Genomic DNA, 19,674 nt, shown 5'->3' with positions numbered 1-19,674 from the left:
GAATTTGTAGCAACCAGTTCCTGGCTGTGCCGAGTGCTGGAATTAGAGATGTATACTGCCGTGCCTAGTTCTGCTTGTTATATTCCGAAACACTTTTTTTTTAAGACAGGGTTTCTCCATTATGTAGCCCTTAGTGTCCTGAAACTTGCTATGTAGACCAGACTAGTCTTGAACTCACAGAGATCTGCCTGCCTCTGCTTTTCTAATGTTCCACTCCCAAGCACTTCTTTTAAATATATATATATTTTAATATTTTTTAATCTATTTTATGTATATGAGCACACTTGTAGCTGTCTTCAGACACAGGAAGAGGGCATCAGATCTCATTACAGATGGTTGTGAGCCACCATGTGGTTGCTGAGAATTGAACCCAGGACCTCTGGAAGAACAGTCAGTGCTCTTAACCGCTGAGCCATCTCTCCAGCCCTCTTACACACTTCTGGTGTTCGGCTTTTTTTTTTTTTTTTTTTTTTCTTTCGGAGCTGAGGACCAAACCCAGGGCCTTGAGCTTGCTAGGCAAGCGCTCTACTACTGAGCTACTACTGAGCTAAATCCCCAACCCCTCTTACACACTTCTAGCTATGTCTGTAGTAATTTGCTTTGGTTGTATTAAGGATGGTTGTTGAAATCCATTTGCTTTTTATTGCATTAACTAGACACACGCTAACTTTCCTCAACACATTAGTTACTCTAAGCTAGCATAGGTGTAGGGCATGTTGGTTCTTCTCCTATGCAGGACTTCATTTGGCCATTGGAGTTTTATGTTCAGCCTTAACTGACTGTCTTTCTCTCATTCTCAGTGCCTGCAGCTTCTCACCCACACTTTCAACCGAGAATTCAGCCAGGTACATGGCAGCATCAGTGACTGTAAGGTGAGTGTACCGAGGCGATGACTTTTCATTGTTGTGGTGTTGACCCTTTCCTTCCCTGCTGTCCGGTCTCAACTTTTGCTGCTTTTAGAGGTTGAGATGGGTGCCGACTGTGTCTGTGTCTGAAGGCGTGTAACGTTATGCTCTGGCATGGCTTCTGATTTTGTTAGAACACTGACTTCTAAAGTCAGTAGACCCCTTCTAGGATGCATAGGGTCACCATGATAGGATATATTAGTTTTATTGTTTGTTTTGTTTTTGAGTCCCTCAGAAGAGCTTGTGATGTTGGCAAGTACTCTGCTTCTGTGTGGAACAAAAACACGAAGCTATCGGTGACATCAAGCTTAGTGCATTGGGCAAAGATTGATAGCTCTTGAGATATTCGTGTGTCCTTCATGGCCTTCATCAGCTTGACCCTTTGGCTTTCCCTTCAACCTTCCCAGCTGTTGCCTGCCTGAGTCTCTTTGCACTTCCCATACCTTCCTTTTCTAGATGTTCCCCTGTTCCGCTCCCTCCTCACTTCCGGTTTCTGCTCCAGCACTGCCTTCTTGGGAGTAGGCTTCTTTAGCACACACAGCAGGCCAGTGACCCCCTGCAAAGTTTGTTTTTCCTTTTTATCATTTTAATTTTATATGTATGGGTATTTTGCATGCATGTAGCTCTGTGCATCATGTTTGTACTTGGTACCTGTGGAGGTCAGAAAAGGACGTTGGATCCCCAGGAACTGAAGTCACAGATAGTTGCGAAATACTCTGTGAGTGCTGGGACTCAAACCCAGGTCCTCTGTAAGAGCAGCCAGTTCTCTTGACCACTGAGACATATTTCTGGCCCTAATATCTAGTACTTTTTATTTTATTTTATTTATTTGTTTTTTTTTTTTTTTAAGACATGTCCTAACCAGGTATCTCTGGCTTCTCAGAGACTTGGTATAGGAGTATCTTGACCTCACAGAGGTCTGCTTGCCTCTGCCTCCTGAGTACTGACATGGGCCTGACGATCTGGCACGTTTTGAATGTCTGTCTTCTTCGTTAATGCCTGCTCTATGAGTACAGGACCTTGTCATGTGCTTAGAACAATGCATGTGTGCTGTAGGTGCTTGGGACAATGCACGTGTGCTGTAGGTCCTTGGGACAATGCACGTGTGCTGTAGGTGCTTCGGACAATGTACGTGTGCTGTAGGTCCTTGGGACAATGCACGTGTGCTGTAGGTGCTTGGGACAATGCACGTGTGCTGTAGGTCCTTGGGACAATGCACGTGTGCTGTAGGTGCTTGGGACAATGCACGTGTGCTGTAGGTCCTTGGGACAATGCACGTGTGCTGTAGGTCCTTGGGACAATGCACGTGTGCTATAGGTGCTTAGAGCAATGCACATGTGCTATAGGTGTTTGGTGTTTATGTGCAGAGTATTTAATAGCAAGGAGAATTAGAGACACATAAAGTTTCTCATTTCTTTCCTCCCTCTCCTTCATCTCCTCCTCCTCTTTTTCCTCACTCTGGAGACAGAAGCAAGGCTTTGGTGCATTGCCTGCGAACAGTAATGATTGTGTGTAGTTTTCTTTAATGACTGAATCAGCCTTATAAAACCAAGGCACTAGTTGTCTTACACAACTCACTGCTCTATGGCAGGGGCAGAGGGGAGGTGCTTGTCATGCAAGCACTTGATCCTGAGTTCAGATCCCCAGTGCCCATGTAAAAAGCATCTGCAGTGGACCACGCCAGTGGATCCCAGTGCTGAGGGGGCAGAGACAGGTGGACCCTGGGGCTTTTGCACTCCATTGTTCTGCTGCTGAACCTCATTGGTGCCGTCCTTGTTGTAGTTGTCTGACATCTCTCCGATTGGACGCGACCCCTCGGTGTCCAGTTTCAGCAGTTCCACCCTCACGCCCTCCTCCACATGCCCCTCCCTGGTGGACTCCAGGAGCAGCTCTATGGATCAGAAGTAAGTACTCAGACTTCACAGAGACAGGTAAACAGGCCCAGCTTTTCTATAGTTCTGGGCTCAGCAGGCATCACTGTTCTACAGTGGACAACTCTAAAATGTGTGCGTACTTTTTTCATTTAATTTTATTAAGTTTAGGATGTTACTAGCTGTATGAAATTGTTATATGAGTTACTAAGAAAGCAAAAGCTTAAAAACACCACTCCAATGTAAGATGCATCCCAATTCAGGAAATGAGAAAGCAGGGAGGACCAGGGAGATGGCTCGGATGGTGAAGTGCTTGCCATGCAAGCAGGGGAACCACATAGAAAGCATCTGCAGTGGACCACGCCTGCCATCCCAGTGCCGAGGGGGCAGACACAGGTGGACCCTGGCGGCTTGCTGGCCAACTAGTCTAGCTAAATTACTGAGATCCAGGTTCAGTGAGAGTTTCTGTCTCAAAAATATCCCCAAGGCTCAGAGGACATCACAGGAGAGGGAACAGAAGGAATTCAAGAGCTTGGGGGTGAAGGGAGGTGGGGGATGAGCCAAGCATTGGTGGCGCACACTTGGGAGGCAGAAGCAGGCAGATCTCTGAGTTTGAGACCAGCATGGTCTACAGAGTGAGTACCAAGACACCTAGGGATACACAGAGAAACCCTATCTCAAAACAACAACAACAACAAAGACCCATACAGCGGGGGATGGGAGGAAGGCTGTGGGATGCTGTCTTCTGGATGTGGAGTAGCCACTGCATTCACGAGCCATGGCAGCTGTGGGCACCTGCCTGAGATCTGCATAAGATGAAGCTGGCCTGTGGCTAGGGGTGGGGCTCACAGGGCCCAATTCCTAGCTCAGGAGCTGTGGCCTGGCCACTGGTAGGTTGCCCGTGCTCTAGGATATGGCCCCACGCCTGTGTGACTATAGACAACACTAACTGAACTCACTGGATTACTAACGAGAAGTTGGAAGGGGCATATGTGCTGGTGAATCAGAGGGAGTGGAGGGTAGAGAGACAGAACAAACAGATACTACACAAAAGGTAAACATTTTTAAACATTAAGTGCAGAATGACAGAGGACGGCATCTAGTGTTGACCTCTGGCTTCCGCATGCATGGGCAAGAAATAGTAACTAATGCGAAATAGGTCATTAGAATAAGAAAGATGGGGCTGGAGAGATGGCTCAGCGGTTAAGAACACCCGACTACTCTTCCAGAGGTCCTGAGTTCAATTCCCAGCAACCACATGGTGGCTCACAACCATCTGTAAAGAGATCCGATGCCCTCTTCTGGTGCATCTGAAGACAGCTACAGTGTACTTATATAATAAATGAATAAATAGGGCTGGGGATTTAGCTCAGTGGTAGAGCGCTTGCCTAGGAAGCGCAAGGCCCTGGGTTCGGTCCCCAGCTCCGGAAAAAAAAGAACCAAAAAAAAAAAATAAATAAATGAATAAATATTAAAAAAAAAATTAAGAAAGATGGGTTGGGGCTTTAGCTCAGTGGTAGAGTACTTGCCTAGCAAGCGCAAGGCCCTGGGTTCTGTCCCCAGTTCCGGAAAAACAAGAAAGAAAGAAAGAAAGAGAGAGAGAGAGAGAGAGAGAGAGAGAGAGAGAGAGAGAGAGAGAAAGATACAGAATCGTCAGGCTAAGCTGTTCTAGGAAATCCCTAACAACCAGAACAGAGACCTAAAGAATGATCCAGATCATACTCTACTCCCGTGCCCCCTTTTTTGGTTCTTTTTTTTTGGAGCTGGGGACTGAACCCAGGGCCTTGCACTTGCTAGGCAAGCGCTCTACCACTGAGCTAAATCCCCAACCCCCGCCCCCCATGCTCTTAGGAACCTATAGCTAGGTCCAGGTGTGTCTGCATTTGTTTGCCTTCTCTACTGTCCCCAAGGTGGTGAACTTTTTAAAAACCCTTGGAAACTTGCTATAGCACAGTGTCCAAGCATCTCCCCGAGTTTCTGACTGTGAAGTCTACCAGTCCCAGGGAATGCTGCTGCTGTCAGTCAGGGGCCACACTTTGAGAACCACTGTGTCTGTTCTGGCCCTGAGACTGATAGGAAACTCGTGAGAGAACACGAGTTCATAGTCAGCCGCTTGTGTTCTCAGGAGTAAGAGAGGCTGCGATTCACTGTCCCCAGCGTCCTTTTCCAAGGACAGCTAACTGGAGTTGAGAATTACCTTTCTGACACCAGCTTGTTTTAGCTGAACTCCGAAGCCGATGCTTGCCTCTGGTACTTGGGCAGGGGCACTGTGTCTGGGTGAGGTCATGTCCACAGTTGCTTTGACCTTCCTGAAATGCTTCTTACTCTTCTCTTCCTCTGTAAGGACCCCAGAAGCCAACTCTCGTGCGTCTAGTCCCTGCCAGGAATTTGAACAGTTTCAGATCATCCCAACTGTGGAGACACCCTATTTGGCCCGAGCAGGAAAGAATGAATTTCTCAATCTTGTTCCAGACATTGAAGAAGTTAGAGCAGGGTAAGTACTGTGACACACAGCCTTTTTAACTCTGCTGTGCAGGGTCGTTCCAGCCTAGCATACACTGACTCTCCTTGTTGTGTGCTTTAGGTGTCTAAGCCTGGCACACTGTGCTGCTGTGGCATTTGCTTTTTTTCTGTGTTGCGTTGGCCAATGATAATCTAGGCCAAATGGATCCTTTTCCTGTCCTGTTGCATCTGAGGGCTTGCCTAGTGGAAGCGTGTATTGATGGATTTCAGCTGATTACCATTTACTTTAGGAGAAACTGACTTCTTTTGCAATGTCCTTTTAGCTCAGTGGTGTCTAAGAAAGGATACCTGCATTTCAAAGAGCCACTCTCCAGTAACTGGGCTAAACATTTCGTTGTGGTTCGTCGCCCTTACGTCTTCATCTATAACAGTGACAAAGACCCAGTAGAGCGTGGCATCATTAACCTGTCCACAGCACAGGTGGAGTACAGCGAGGACCAGCAGGCCATGCTGAAGGTCAGTCTGTCCCGACTCTGCTGTCTGTTGCTACCTGTGTTCTTCCCTTTTGCGTTTGGTGTCCTGGTCTGTGGCATGGATCCTAGTTTATATCAGTGTGCAGTGCAATACACCCTGTGAATGTGACCAGATGGTCGTAGCTATTCATTTTCTCCAATGGCTTTATTTTAATGTTTCTTTCCAGACACCTAACACTTTTGCTGTGTGCACAAAGCACCGTGGGGTCCTTCTGCAAGCTCTCAATGACAAAGACATGAATGACTGGTTATACGCCTTTAACCCACTCCTGGCTGGCACAATAAGGTAAACTGCCGTTCTTTTCCTTCATTTTGTCATGCTGAGACAGTTCTGAGGTCTCCCCCTTGTCCCAAGGGCTGGGGTCATAGGCGTGCACTACACGATAGGAAGCTGTTTCCTTTCTCTGCTTGGCTCTCAGCCCCAGAGATAACCAGCCTAGACAGGAAAGATATGTCCTTCTAACTGGGTTGACAATGGAAAGAAGACAAGGGTAGGGACACTGGGCATGGACGCACTTAGTCTCCTTTTGGTTTCAGTTTTCAAGAGCTCTGTATAGGGTCCAGAGCCCTGAGTACAGGAAGGACTGCGAGTGCTTTAATGGACTCCCACAGTCCAGCCCTCTGTGTAAGGGGCTTATCTCACAGAGTTCACAGAGTAGGGAAGACCTCTTAGCTGTCATTTTGCTACTGTGTTGAATCATAATGTAAATGTCTGCTATGCAGGATAGCTGGTGTGCAACCCTGTGAAAAGGTTATTCAGCCCCCAAAGGGGTCCCAGCCCACAAGTTGAGAATTGCTGGTCTAGCCATTTGTTTAGGAGCATAGAAACCTGGGCCTGCAGTATCACCTGTGAGGAGACCCGCATCCACTTTTCTAACCCTGCCTCCTGTTTTCTCATAGGTCAAAACTCTCTCGCAGATGCCCAAGCCAGCCAAAATACTAAGCGACCCTCCTGAGCCTTGCTCACCTTCGACAGATAAAGAAAGTGTTACCTCTCATTCTCTTTGTGACTCTTGACGGTTATTCTTGTATGTAATCCTGTGGCTTAACGACTTTCCCTCGTCATCCTGCACTTCTCTAGTTCTCCTGCTCCCTATCTCCATGGCTCTGTCCTCTCTTCATTCTTGTGCTGACTTGTAGCATGTGGCCTAACAAAGGGGAACAAATCCACTACACATTCATACACACTCACACTCACACACCCCGAGGGGTCCAGCAGGTCTCCAAATGATTTTCCTGCATACTTCAGCTTCCTTTTGGACGATAGGTCCCCTTCATGGTCACTGTCCGGCTGTTGTCTCTGTACAACTCTGGTTTTCAGGGTAACTTCTCTGTCTCTCTTTCTTTTCCCCCTTTGTTTATGATAATCTACTTTTTGCTGGGTGGCTGAGAGACTAAGGGAGGAGACATTTGGTATTTTTAGCCAGGAGAAAAAAAAAAAACACTTGCTTTTCTTTGTCTTTCTGTCTGTCTGTCTGTGTCTGCCTCTCTCTCTCTCTCTCTCTCTCTCTCTCTCTCTCTTTCTCTCTCTCTCTCTCTCTCTCTGTGTGTGTGTGTGTCTCTGTGTGTCTGTGTGTGTCTCCCCCCCACCCCTTCTAGTGGCTAATTCCTGTGTTTCCATTCAGGGAAAGCATTGTGGGAAGCTCAGAAATGGGATTCAAATTCTCTGTCTGAATCAGGGCTCAGAACATGGGTTTATAGAGTGGAGATACAGAGGGACCTTTGAGATCAACCTAGAACAGCAGCTGCTGCTGGCCCTTGAAGGCTCAGGCTGCTGCAGGAGACTGGTCAGTTGCAAGGGTGAGAGTTACAGCTTCTCACATCAGGGTCCTGCAAACTTGTCTCCCCACTGGGAAGGAGCCTTTTGTCTAGGAGTTTCCCAACCCTGCCTATCCTCTGGCATTACTGTTTGGAATTATGTGATGTCATGAGCAGATTTCCCACAAGAGGGACTGGGGAGTGTTTGACTTTCTGGTGATCGACTGGACCCTGTTGCTTTGAGAGTGCAGGAGTGATTGTTGCAGCTCCCTTTGGTCAGAGACTTGTGGCTTCAGCGGAAACGTTGAAGTCTCCATCTGAGCCCAGTGGCCATTCACAGTAATACTTGTCTCCATATAAGCAAACATGGCGTTGTTTTCTGGATGCCAGAACTGACCAGTACCTATCACCTAACAAATCAGAAGACATTTAGGGTCAAAAAAGATTGTCCCCAACTGCCCTGTACTTTGCTGTTGGATCGTGACATGCCCCTGCCCCCATGTCCCTGTGTGGTTTGGAAATACTCCCTTAGGAAGAATTCACTGCTGCCAGTTTCTGTGGCTTCTAACAAGCCAGGTCTCTGGGTTCAAGAGGTCATCATAGAGAACAAGGCTCTTCCTCCACCTGCCAGTAAGTGTTGAGGACTGAGTGGGGCACAGAATGCCCGCCGGAGTTACTTCAGTTGCTGTGCCAGTGACCTGGGGCCCATTCACGCTGCCCTTTACTGGTCAGCATCACTCACCCACCCAGGAAGGCATCTGCTCACCTCCACTCGGGAAGGCTCCTGGCCAACCTGTTCATCTCCACTGCAGAGTAGCCACTAGGGGGCGAGCGTGCAGACCCTTGCTTCAGACCTCAGCGGGCTTCTCTCTGAAGAACAGGACTCCCAGCTCCTTTTGTTACAGTTGCCTTGCAAAGAAAAGGAAAAGTGGACCATGGAGAAAAGAAAGGGCAGAAGTCAGACTGTTCTTATCTAAAAGATGATCACTCTGTTAGATTTTTTAAAACTTTCTTTCTCTCCTTAAAGCATAGGTTACTAACTGTAATGTTACTTGTTCTCTAAGCATATATATATATGAGATTTTAATGTAGTTAGGAGTCTGTGTCTGATGGACACAGCGTGTCCTTCTGGTGTATGCTCATTTGCAGGCTGTCTATGCTGGTAGACAGTCTCCTGGACCAGAACCAAGTCTATCAGGGAAACGAAGAGCAAAGGTCGCTTTTAAACTGAATCACTGATGTTGCTGCTGTTAGGAAGTTAGATGGAAGGATCCGTGTCTATGACGCCTGAGGGAGGGTGACTTGTGTGACACACTAAACCCTGCGATGGCTTGTGTTTTAACTCAAACAAAACTGGTTTAGAAAGTCTTTGCTTTGCAAATATCAAATGTTAGCATGAGCCAAACTGGACCGCTCCTCCATCAGCTGCTCCCTGTAAGGAGGCCTCATTAGGAAGCCAGGGAAAGTAAGGTTGGAGCAGTCACTGGGCCCTCCGTACTGTAAGGCCCACGATTCGATCAGAATCTGAGCATTTGGGGGCTTGATGTTCTAGTTCCATAAAGCTTCAAAGCTCTGAAGGAGAAAGGGTTTTATGGCAGGACCTGATCATGAGATGTTTGTGGTTGCTATAGTAGCAGGAAAGTTACGACAACTAACCTTTAAGGAAACTATTAAGATAATTTTTTTTTAAATTTCAAAGCACTCATTTAAACAAAAAACCTACAAGGAAAACATAACAAATTACAGAAAAGTGAGTGCTGATTAAAACGAATTAGCCTCCCCTTCCTTCACATCTCTATCCTCTTCCTCCCAAGCAGATAAAGCCTCATGACTGTCCCCGCCAGTGCTCAGGCCTTGCGGCTTCTGGGAGGCTACCCTGGGAGTCAGTCAGCTCTCAGGCCCAGACTGCAGGGGCCAGTCAGTCTCTGCACAAGGCTAGGCAGGAGCACGGGCCAGACTGCTTCTGAGCAGGCCCTGAACTCCATCCATAAATGAGAAACTTGGTGAGGTGAGGCTGAAGGTTCCTCAACTAAGAAAACATTAATTTTTCCCTTCAGCTATGTGGAATTTGCATATCTATTAATTTTTCAATTTTTTAAAATTTTGGTTAGATGAAGGAATGAATGATTGTGAAAGGTGTTTGGGGTCTAAAAACATGATTTTTCCTGGTATATATGTCAAAGCATAGACTTTGTTATCTGCTGCTTCCTGTCTAACTTACAGGGATATTTAATTTTGTAAGGTATTGTATATCTATACAGCTGTAATGAATTGCACACTGGACTGAGAGGCAAAGTTCTGCCCTGTGTGGCTCCTGCTGGGACTCGTGCGCTTTCCTCTTGGGTGCTGTACGTTGGCTCTTCTGAACAATACCAGGGGCACGTGGTCTGTTTAGTGTGCGTCTGTCACTCTTCATTTGGGTTCCTTTTGGAAACTGTAGTCTTTAACTTGCTCTGTGAGGAGAAAGGAATAATTCTGTTGCTGCTCCTGGAAGGTCCGCCGAATGCATTTGAGCGAAACTGTGGCGCTGTGCACTGCAGCCATCTGCCACAGCCTGTGCTCCACCATGAGTAAGACCACAGCCATGGAGCAAGGCAGAGTCGTCAGCTGGGGGACTGCTGCTGTCACTGTTCAAAAGGCCATTTATGAGCTCAAAAAAAATAAATCTTAAGAGCGCCCCTAATTACTTAAAAATGGAAATTTAAGAAATGTCTTTAAGACTTGATACAGAGCTGGTGTTAAATTCTCACAGCAGAGGTTAGGGGGTTGCTCAACGGTAGAGCACTTGGCAGTTCTATGTGATGCCTTCGGTTCAGTCACAGTCCTGCAGATCAGAGAGCCTCACGGTAGACGGCCGCTCAGACAGACAGTCAGGCAGAGGCAGGTGCCAACCCTGGATGTTGTCCGTCCATTGTCATGTCGTCAGTTGACCCTTCTCATGCTGTCTATTCAGGCATCAGCTCACCTGAGGGATCCACCAGCTTCCTCACGTCTAAGCATTGTCGTAGACTTTGTGGCTCTGACATACTTGTCTGTTGAGAGTCCAGTCTCTCGTCATCCTCCCCATGCTATAACAGAATCCATGAAGCATAAGTGGCCTTTTTGAACCAAGACTTTGCAAACTGATCTCTCCCCAGGGAAGGAGTTGAGCACAAGCAACAATGTACATTATTAATTCTGGATTCACTCTCATGTTTTATTTTGTAAATATTAATGTTTGGAGCTTGAGTATACAAAATGTAAATACAGTTCTTGTATTTGTACTAACCCTGATTCTTTTGCTGTATAGCCCTGGATGTGTAATGCAGACATTATCTAACTGTGTGTGGTAACCTTGCATCACAGAACTGCTAGTGAACGAGGTAAAAATAATAAAGGTACAACCAGTGCATCGCACCGCCTGCGTTTTCTTCTTTGGTTTTGGTTTTTGGAGACAGGGTTTCTCTGTGTAGCCCTAGCTATCCCAGAACTCAGGGCCAGGCTGGCCTCGAACTCAGAGATCTGCCTCCCTCTGCCTCCAGATTACTAGGATTAAAGGTGTGCACCCCTGCCCCCAGGCTTTTGTACTTTATTCTTATGCTCTTCGGAAAGCCATCACTTACTAATTTTGATTCTTAGAGAGATAATTTTATTTATCTATTTATCTATTTATCTATCTATCTATCTATCTATTTATTTATTTATTTATTTTGGTTTTTTGAGACTGTAACTCTGGCTGTCCTAGAGTTCACTTTGTAAAACAGGCTAGCTTCAAACTCAGAGATCTGCCTCCCTTTGCCTCCTGAGTGCTACTATTAAAAATGTGTGCCAGCCAAGCAGTGGTACGGGAGGCAGAGGTGGGTGCATCTCTGAGCTCTCAGCCAGCCTGGTCTACAGATCATGGTGTAACGTACGGTCTCTTTTCTGATATAACTTGAGAAGCACATGTGCAGCTGTTTGAGTTTTCTGCAACTGTTTTGTCTGAAAGATGTGGGGAATTCTACAGGAGCCCCTTTCATAGATCTACCCACGATGAGTTGTACTGGAGTTGGGTCTGGGGACGGTTAGGGAAGGTAGCAGTTTGAAATTTGCAGTGAGCCTCCCCTTGTAAGCAGAGCACAGACAAGGGACCGTGGCCATGAAGCCTGTACCTAGACAAAAGCAATGATGTGGTCAGCTGCAGCAGTGCACTCCCACGATCTCAGTGCTTGGGAGGCTAAAGCAGGAGGATCCAGCTGTCCAGGGCAGGATTTCACCACAGACAGCAGGCAAGGCACCTGTGGCCTCCGCTGCAGTGAGAGGTATTCCAATGTTTAACACTAAGCAAATAGTGTTAGATATAGTAATGCAGTGGTCAGTTTAAGAAAGGAGGCTGACATACAGTTCCCTTTCAGAAATGAGGTTTATTAGGAAAGAGCATCTCAAGACCAAGATCAGGCCATGAAGTGAGAGGAGAAGCATTAGAAAAGAATGGTGTGTGTGTGTGTGTCTCTCATGTGCTCTATTAAGAGTAAGAATAAAACCGGGCCTGGTGGTGCATGCTTTTAATACCAGCACTTGGGAGGCAGAGGTAAGTGGATCTCTGAGTAAGAGGCCAATGTGGTAGAAGAGAATTAACTCCTACAAGCTGTCCTTTGACCTGTACTTGCACACCCTGGCACCCATGCCCACACATGTATGCATATGCATAAAATAAATTAATTTTTTTCTAATAAAACTATGGTGGGTTCGTGCTGTAATCCTGCCATTTATGGAGGCCGAGACAGGAAGATTTTGAGTTGAAGATCTGTCTCGATTATGTAGTGAAATCTTATCACAAAACCAGAAAAAAACACATTTGCTAAAAATCTACATGGAGGTGTAGAGAACAGAGAGTGGCTTCCTAGCTATGAGCCTCAGCAAAGCAGGTGCTGCAGCTCCCTGGAGCCTTGGAGATGGTAAAATGTCTGTGCGGAGGGGACAGGTTCCAGACGGGCCAGGACACCTAAAGCTGAACTTCAGAGCACCCTAATACACGAGGTCAGGAAGAAGATCTCGATACATGAAGGTCCCACAAAGAGGAAGTGGGATGACCTGGGTGCTCTCTAACGTGGCACTTGACTAGCAGACTAAGAGCCATTAAAGAGGAAGGGCTCCGTTGCTCCATCCTGTGAGGCTGATGAGCCAAGAATAAGCACTGAGCCGTGACCACAGGCGTGGGCAACAGGCGACGGTAAGGAGTCTGGGAGCCAGGCAGTGCCATCCCCATCTCAGAATCAACTGAGAGAAGAGAAAGGTGGATGGAGACCACATTGTCATATTTTTTATTACGTCTCCTTATCGTGTGTGTGTGTGTGTGTGTGTGTGTGTGTGTGTGTGTGTGTGTGTGTTCACATGCTGTGGTTCTTGTGGGAGGTGGGAGAACAGTTGCAGGAGTCAATTCTCTCCTATCATGTGGGTCAGAGGCATCAGATTCCAGGTTTTCAAGTTTGGCAGCATGTGCCTTAACCCAGTGAGCCATTCTTCTGGCCCTGGTCACTGTTACGATTAATAAAACTACTGTTAGAGGATGCGAATTAGGCCGGGGGCAAATATACTTAGTTCATCTAAAGTCTGACCTCGGTAGCTGAGGAGTTGAGGGGTTGGAGCATCTCTTTGTTTTGTTTTTGAGTCTCCGCTAGGATGGCCTTGAGCTGCTGTGTAGCTGAAGATGGCCTTGAACTCCTGATCCTTCATCTCCCAAGTCCTGAGACTTCAGCCCTGCACTTCCTTGCTCAGTCTAACATGGTGTGGGAACAACCCCAGAACTGCGTACACCAGGTATATACTCTTAGCAACTGAGCCATGTCCTGTGTCCCCAGCCAGTCTGGCACTTCTGGTACTTTGAAGGTCCTGTTATAGATTGAGGGGAGGGGTGCGTATGTGTGAGTTTGGTTGTTTTTTGTGCCATGTGCATGCCTGGTGCCTGAAAAAGCCAGAAAAGGGCAACAGATCCCCTGGGACTAGAGTTGTGAGCCTGTCTGTGGGTTCTGGAATCTTCCCAGGTCTTCTGGAAGAACAATAAGCGCTCTTAAGCACAGAGCCCTCTCCTGCCCAAGGATGACTCTGTCTTCTCCTTGATCTACTTCCTAAGTGCTGAGGTTATCCATGTGTGTGCTGCCATGCCTGCCTGGCTTTCTGGGGTGCTGGAACATGAACCGGGAAGAGCAGCGGTGTCCCTGTCCATGAGTCATCTCCTAGCTCCCCAGCCTGCAGGTCTTCATCTTCCTGCTTCTGCTTCCAAAGTCCCTACCGAAGATGTGTGCCGTCAGATGGGTGCTGTTGTGCTCAGGTTTACTGACAATTCTGCAAAGATTTTTTTTTTTTATTGCAAAAGGAAGAAAAGAAACAGTGTAACTAGCAGGGGCTAATGGATCCTGGAGGGACGAATTAAATCACTGTCTGTCCGTGGGCTCTATTTTAAGCTTAAGCTCTGTCAGACTTCAGTTTGAACTCAGTAATCATCTCTGAGCTTGTTTTCACAAAGGTGGTTACCTAGGGCTCCCTCCCAAGAGCAGGAGAACCGGGCGGTCTCGTGCAACTCTGCATCTGTTTTTATCGTCTCCTTAGATTTCTGGTCTTTATTTATCTTGGTGTGTATGTGCACTCCGGTGCCATTTCTCAGGTACTTTTAAGCTTCTTTGTTTGTTTGAGACAGGGTCTCCCAGGGGCCTGGAACTCACTGAGAAGGCTTAGCTGACTGACCACCAGCTGACTCCACCCAGCACTGGGGTTACAGGAGTCACCGTGCCTGGTTGGGACTCGGGTCTCAGGATTGCCCAGCAAACACTTTATCAACTAAGCTATGCCTCAACCCAGCTTCCTGTGTGTGTGTGTGTGTGTGTGTGTAACAGTCTACTTTTTATTTGGATGGGAAGATTTTGCAGCCTCCCTTTGAAACTGCCTTGTCCCTGCAGAACCCTGAACCTCTTGTGAGCATTTCACCAGCTCAGTCTTGTGTGTGTGTCTGTGTGTGTATCTGACAGTGTTTCTGAGAGGGTCTGTGTGAGAGGTTGTGTGTGTGTGTGTGTGTGTGTGTGTGTGTGTGTGTGTGTGTGTGTGTGAAAAGTGCTTTCTCCCTAGCCTGCCTCCAGCCACTGGAGTTCAACTATAGGAACTACACAGAAAGGTCGGTGGCAGAGCTGAACTGTTGACGTCTGTACCAACTAAGTCATTGCTGACACACTGTCTTATGTAAGTTAAACAGACAAACAGAGGGCTCCACCCTGGGAGGATTTACTTCAAGGGACAGGGTTGTGGCTAGGATTTCTTTTTTTTTTTTGAACCTTGGACATGCCAGGCAAATGCTCTACCAGAGCTACACCCCCTTCACCCCCCCCCCCCAAGCCCTTTACTTTTTGAGGCAAGGTCTCTCCACAGCCCAGGCTGGCCTCATTTTCAGTACTGCCACAGCCTCCGAGGGCTGGCAGTTTCTGATGTTTCTCGATGTAAGTGGGTAAATCAAGCCAACTTTTTTTTTTTTAGCTGAATTAAGTTTTAAGTATTACATACAGCCCGCTTGTCAGTGTGACCAGTGTCCAGGCCACTGGCCTTGGTCTCTCTCTCAGGTCACTCTCCTGTAGTTTTCCAACATCCCCGGGAATCAGTACTTTCCCCTTAGTACCTTAACATAAACAACAATAACAAAAACACAAAACAAAACAAAAACCCTGGACCATTCCAGTATGGGTTAGCAATGGTGAATAAGAAAAATAGCTATTTGATACCTAAATATGTGTGCGTAGAGTAATTTCTGTTCAGTGGTGGCTTAAGGAAGTCCAGACGTTTAGTCACTTTGACTCAGCATAATTTCTTCCTTATTAAATCTCAGACTAGAGTAATCAATCCGTCCCTGCAACAAAATGTAGTGGCAATCCTCTGTTGGAAGTAAGCCCAGGGGAGGAGGAAGAAGTTGAAGTAAGTTGAAAGGTATGCCCGTCACAAGAGCAGGGCTCTCTTAGCCCTGCTTCACACAGGCGGCTGTCTCCCAAACTCCTCACTGAGAAAGTCAAGGCAGCCTTCCATTTGAAGTCAACTAAATTCTCTGATACACAGAATTAGCCATTTTCACAAGTTATAAGTAGGCATGACCATGTCATGCTGATTGTGTTAAGAAAGAGGAGTCCAGGACTTGGTCCCCGCTGGGCCCAGGGTTAAAGTTCAGTTCCACCACTAACTGGCTGGGAAAGTCACTTCGCTGAGCACACACAAGATGAACAATGGTTTGTTTTCCCTAACTTCAAAACTCTATGTTATTTGTACTTGAATGTACAGATGCTTTGCCTGCATATATGTCTGTGTGTCACGTGTGTGCAGTGCCCACAGAGGCCAGAGAAAGGCACCAGATCCTCTGCAACTGGGACCGCAGAACTTTGTCCTGGGAAGGTGGCAAACAGGCAGGAGCCTACAGTCACCACCTGAGGTCTATTGAGAACCAGTGCAGGGCTATTCTCTCATCTCAGTGAAGCCTTCTCCGAGATGTTCTGAGCCAGGGTTTCTCCTTATTTGCTATAAGGCTAACATGCTGAAACCAGCTTGTGGTGGTGGCATCCAGTATAGCAGTAACTGCAAAATGTTCTAGTCCTCCAGGGAAAGCCAGCCAGTGAAGCTCCTCCCTGATATGCCTACCTCAGCCCATGGCCCATTGGAGTTAAGGCCTAAGAGGAGTTAGGTGTTGCAGCAACAAGCTGGTAACCCTAGGAGGTGGAGTTGGGGATTGCAAATTTGAGGCCAGCCTGAGCTATCCAGTAAGATGCTGCCTAAAAAAACAAGCAACGGGGTTGGGGATTTAGCTCAGTGGTAGAGCGCTTGCCTAGGAAGCGCAAGGCCCTGGGTTTGGTCCCCAGCTCCGGAAAAAAAGAACCAAAAAACAAACAAACAAACAAACAAAAAACAAGGGGTTGGGGATTTAGCTCAGTGGTAGAGCGCTTGCCTAGCAAGTGCAAGGCCCTGGGTTCGGTCCCCAGCTCCGAAAAAAAGAAAAAAGAGAAAAAAAAAGGAAAAAAAAAAAAAAGCAACAATAAAACAAAAATCAGTAACTGTGGCTGAAGAGATGGTTTGACAGCAGGGAACACACCCAGCTCTTGCTAGGACAGGAGTTTGGATCCCAGCAGCCATGTTAGGAGCTCACAACAGCCCACAACTCCAGCACCTTCTGGTTTTTCTCAGGAGCCTGCAGCACTTGCTCATACCCATACACATAAACTAGACGAACAAAACCAAAATCACAGCAGCTAAGGCTAGAGTCAGTGACATAACTCACTGTAGAAATGCCCGCTGTAGGGATTGGGGATTTAGCTCAGTGGTAGAGCGCTTGCCTAGAAAGCGCAAGGCCCTGGGTTCAGTCCTCAGCTCCTCAGCTCTGGGGGGGTGGGGGGGGGAGTGCCTGCTGTGCAAGAACCACACGGTAGGGGAGCATGGCTCTGGCTCCTGCAAGTCATACTTACCACACGTGTGCCCAGACCCAAACACAGACAAGCACACACAAAAAGCAAAAGGGGAGGGGGGACTGGACAATAACTACAATAATTATATTGCCTTTGCATGGCCCTGGACTGGGGAGGCCTCAACTGTAGACTTACAGTGCCGAGACTGGGCATATTCTGTAAAAACATAAGACTGAATTTATGGTACATGTCTGCTGTCTCAGCACTGGGAAGGCCGAGAGGCAGGAGGACTGCCGGGAGTCTGAGGCCACCCTGGGCTACAAATCGAGACCTAGTCTCAAAATAATGAAAATAATTTGTGACGGCTATTCCTGGTTGTCAACTTGACCACATCTGGAATGAACTACAATCCAGAAATGGGAGAGCTCGCCTATGATTCAGATCTTGAGGCTGGAGGACACAGGCTTTTGATCCAGATCTTGAGGCATAGTGGACATGAAAAAGGCTTAGGCCCAGGCAAGATAGTAAGTACATGTCTTTAATCCCAAGAGACAGAGGCTAGCAGATCTCTGAGTTCAAGGCCAGCCTGGGACAGAGCAAGTTCCAAATCCACAGGCTTGGTGGTACATGCCTTTAATCTGGGCCACACCTCTGCTGGAGGCCTGCATAAGGACAACAGAGAAAGGAACAGTTCTTTCTTCTTTGCCTGCTTGCTCTTACTTGCCAGCACTGGATTCCAGCTTCTACAGAAGACCAGCTACAACATCCAGCCTTGTGGGACTGAGCAACTACTGGACCCTTGGACTTCCCATTCATAGCTGCTCATCTTGGATTAGTTATAGACTGGAAGTCATTCCGATAATTTCCCTTAAATATGTAGAGACATTCCATAAGTTCTGTGACTCTAGAGAACCCTGACTAGTACAGAAGTTCAAGCTTCAACACCACAACATATTCAAAGGCCTGGAAACCAGGGCTGTGGATTGAGATCTTGTCTAAATAAATAATCAAAGCAAAGCATTAACTTGGAAACTTGACCACTCCCACTCCTACCCCGGCCTTGTACACACTGGACAACAGGCTGACTCTCAAGGATCTCCCAGGAGAGGAGATAACATCTGAAATGTAAATAAAGTCCAATAAAAAAAAAAATAAGTAAAACAGGATTTTCTCAATTTAAAAAAAAAAAAAATCGGGGGGTTGGGGATTTAGCTCAGTGGTAGAGCACTTGCCTAGCAAGCGCAAGGCCCTGAGTTCGGTCCCCAGCTCCAGAAAAAAAAAAAAAAAAATCGGGGTTGGGGATTTAGCTCAGTGGTAGAGCTCTCGCCTAGCAAGCGCAAGGCCCTGGGTTCGGTCCCCAGCTCTGAAAAAAAAGAAAAAAAAAAATCTTCCAGGGGAAGCTCTACCTGGTACTCCCTTGTTCTGGAAATAATGGTCTGACCAGCTCAGAGCTAAGGCAAATTTGAGGGAGGAGTGGGGACATCAGGTACCTATCAGAAAGACAGAAAAGAGAGAGAGAGAGAGAGAGAGAGAGAGAGAGAGAGAGAGACAGAGACAGAGACAGAGACAGAGACAGAGACAGAGACAGACAGAGAGAAACAGAAAGTCATTTAGGGCAGGGCAAGGGATGTGGCTCAAGGGCAAAGCACTAGCCTATAATGCTCAAAACGTACGGTTTGATTCATAATACTGGAGTGAGAAAAAAAAATCCAAGAAGCTGGTACAAACCAATCTTTTCATTTGACATCAAGTATTATGCCTATGTGTGCAAAACGTACAAAAGATAAAGGGAATTCATTGAAGGTCATGATAAACACTCGTAGGGAGAGAGAGGGGTTTAGATGCAACACACCAACGCCTGAGTCTGAGTGGGAAAGTAAATTGAAACTAAAAGGTGTTGGACCAGCAGGCAAAACAGCACTCCAGACCTACTCCGGAGCCAGAAACTCAGTATTTACAATGTAGTGGGGCTGAGGAAACAGGGTAGAGATGAGTACTTGTGTTCCACTACATTTACAATAAATAACTTTATTCCAGTTTTGTTACCAGGTGATTCGACGCCCTCTTCTTGACCTCCCGAGCACCAACCACGCACGAGGTACACGGACATACATGCAGGCAAACACATACACATAAAATAAATAATTACGAAAACCAAAAAACCCTCGAGCCTCCCCTCCGTTCTTCTTTTTCTCATTCTGTGCGTGTGGGCGCTCGCGCCACTGCTGCAGTGGAGATCAGAAGCCAACTTTGTGGAATGGGATTTACTTCCACCCGCGTGGCTCACTTCTTGGGCCTTAGTGTGCACTGTTGTTTCTCGATCTGCAGAAATGGTGCACACTGACCACTTTGGGTTCCCACAGGTAGGACAGACTTGATTCTTGTCTCAGAGTTGAAACAGGGATCAAGCGCGCCTGTGGGCTTGGTAAATTGTAATGTGTGGTCTAACCGGAGTTACAGCATTAGCGATACACCAAACCCAGAGTCTTCTCTTTCATGGCGGAGCTGCAGACCCGAGCTCCCGCACCGGCGAGAGAGATCGTGTCCTGGTTCCGTTACAACACTTACAAAATCCCTTTAAATGCTCCTCTCCTGCTCAAGGTGCCATCGACTACTCGGCGCTCTACAGATCTGGCCCCGGGGGTGGGCGGGTCCGTTTGCCCTCAGGTGGTATAACAGGCGCTGCAGAGAGCCAGTAGGGTGTGGGCATCGCCCCACCTCTGGCTTCTGATTGGCCGGTGTCTCAGTAAGCCTCTTGAGG

At 47.2% G+C, this 19,674-nt stretch overlaps 1 protein-coding gene across 23 annotated transcripts in view; it reads left to right on the top strand.

Moving 5' to 3' along the window:
- Positions 1-10,926, top strand: part of Kif1b (kinesin family member 1B) — a 135,071-nt gene extending 124,145 nt beyond the window's left edge. For 22 of the 23 annotated variants that reach the window (XM_039109181.2, XM_039109177.2, XM_039109175.2 and 19 more), the window contains 6 exons: positions 801-872; positions 2,688-2,809; positions 5,121-5,270; positions 5,563-5,755; positions 5,940-6,058; positions 6,673-10,926. In XM_039109181.2, coding sequence (XP_038965109.1) covers positions 801-872; positions 2,688-2,809; positions 5,121-5,270; positions 5,563-5,755; positions 5,940-6,058; positions 6,673-6,715 — 699 coding nt within the window. In that variant the 3' untranslated portion in view covers positions 6,716-10,926. 23 annotated transcript variants of the gene reach the window in all.
- Positions 10,927-19,674: the final 8,748 nt, after the last annotated feature.

Source organism: Rattus norvegicus, chromosome 5 (genome assembly GCF_036323735.1).
Source record: "Rattus norvegicus strain BN/NHsdMcwi chromosome 5, GRCr8, whole genome shotgun sequence".
In the NCBI taxonomy this organism is placed as follows: domain Eukaryota; kingdom Metazoa; phylum Chordata; class Mammalia; order Rodentia; family Muridae; genus Rattus; species Rattus norvegicus.
This window is presented reverse-complemented; position numbering and strand designations above follow the sequence as displayed.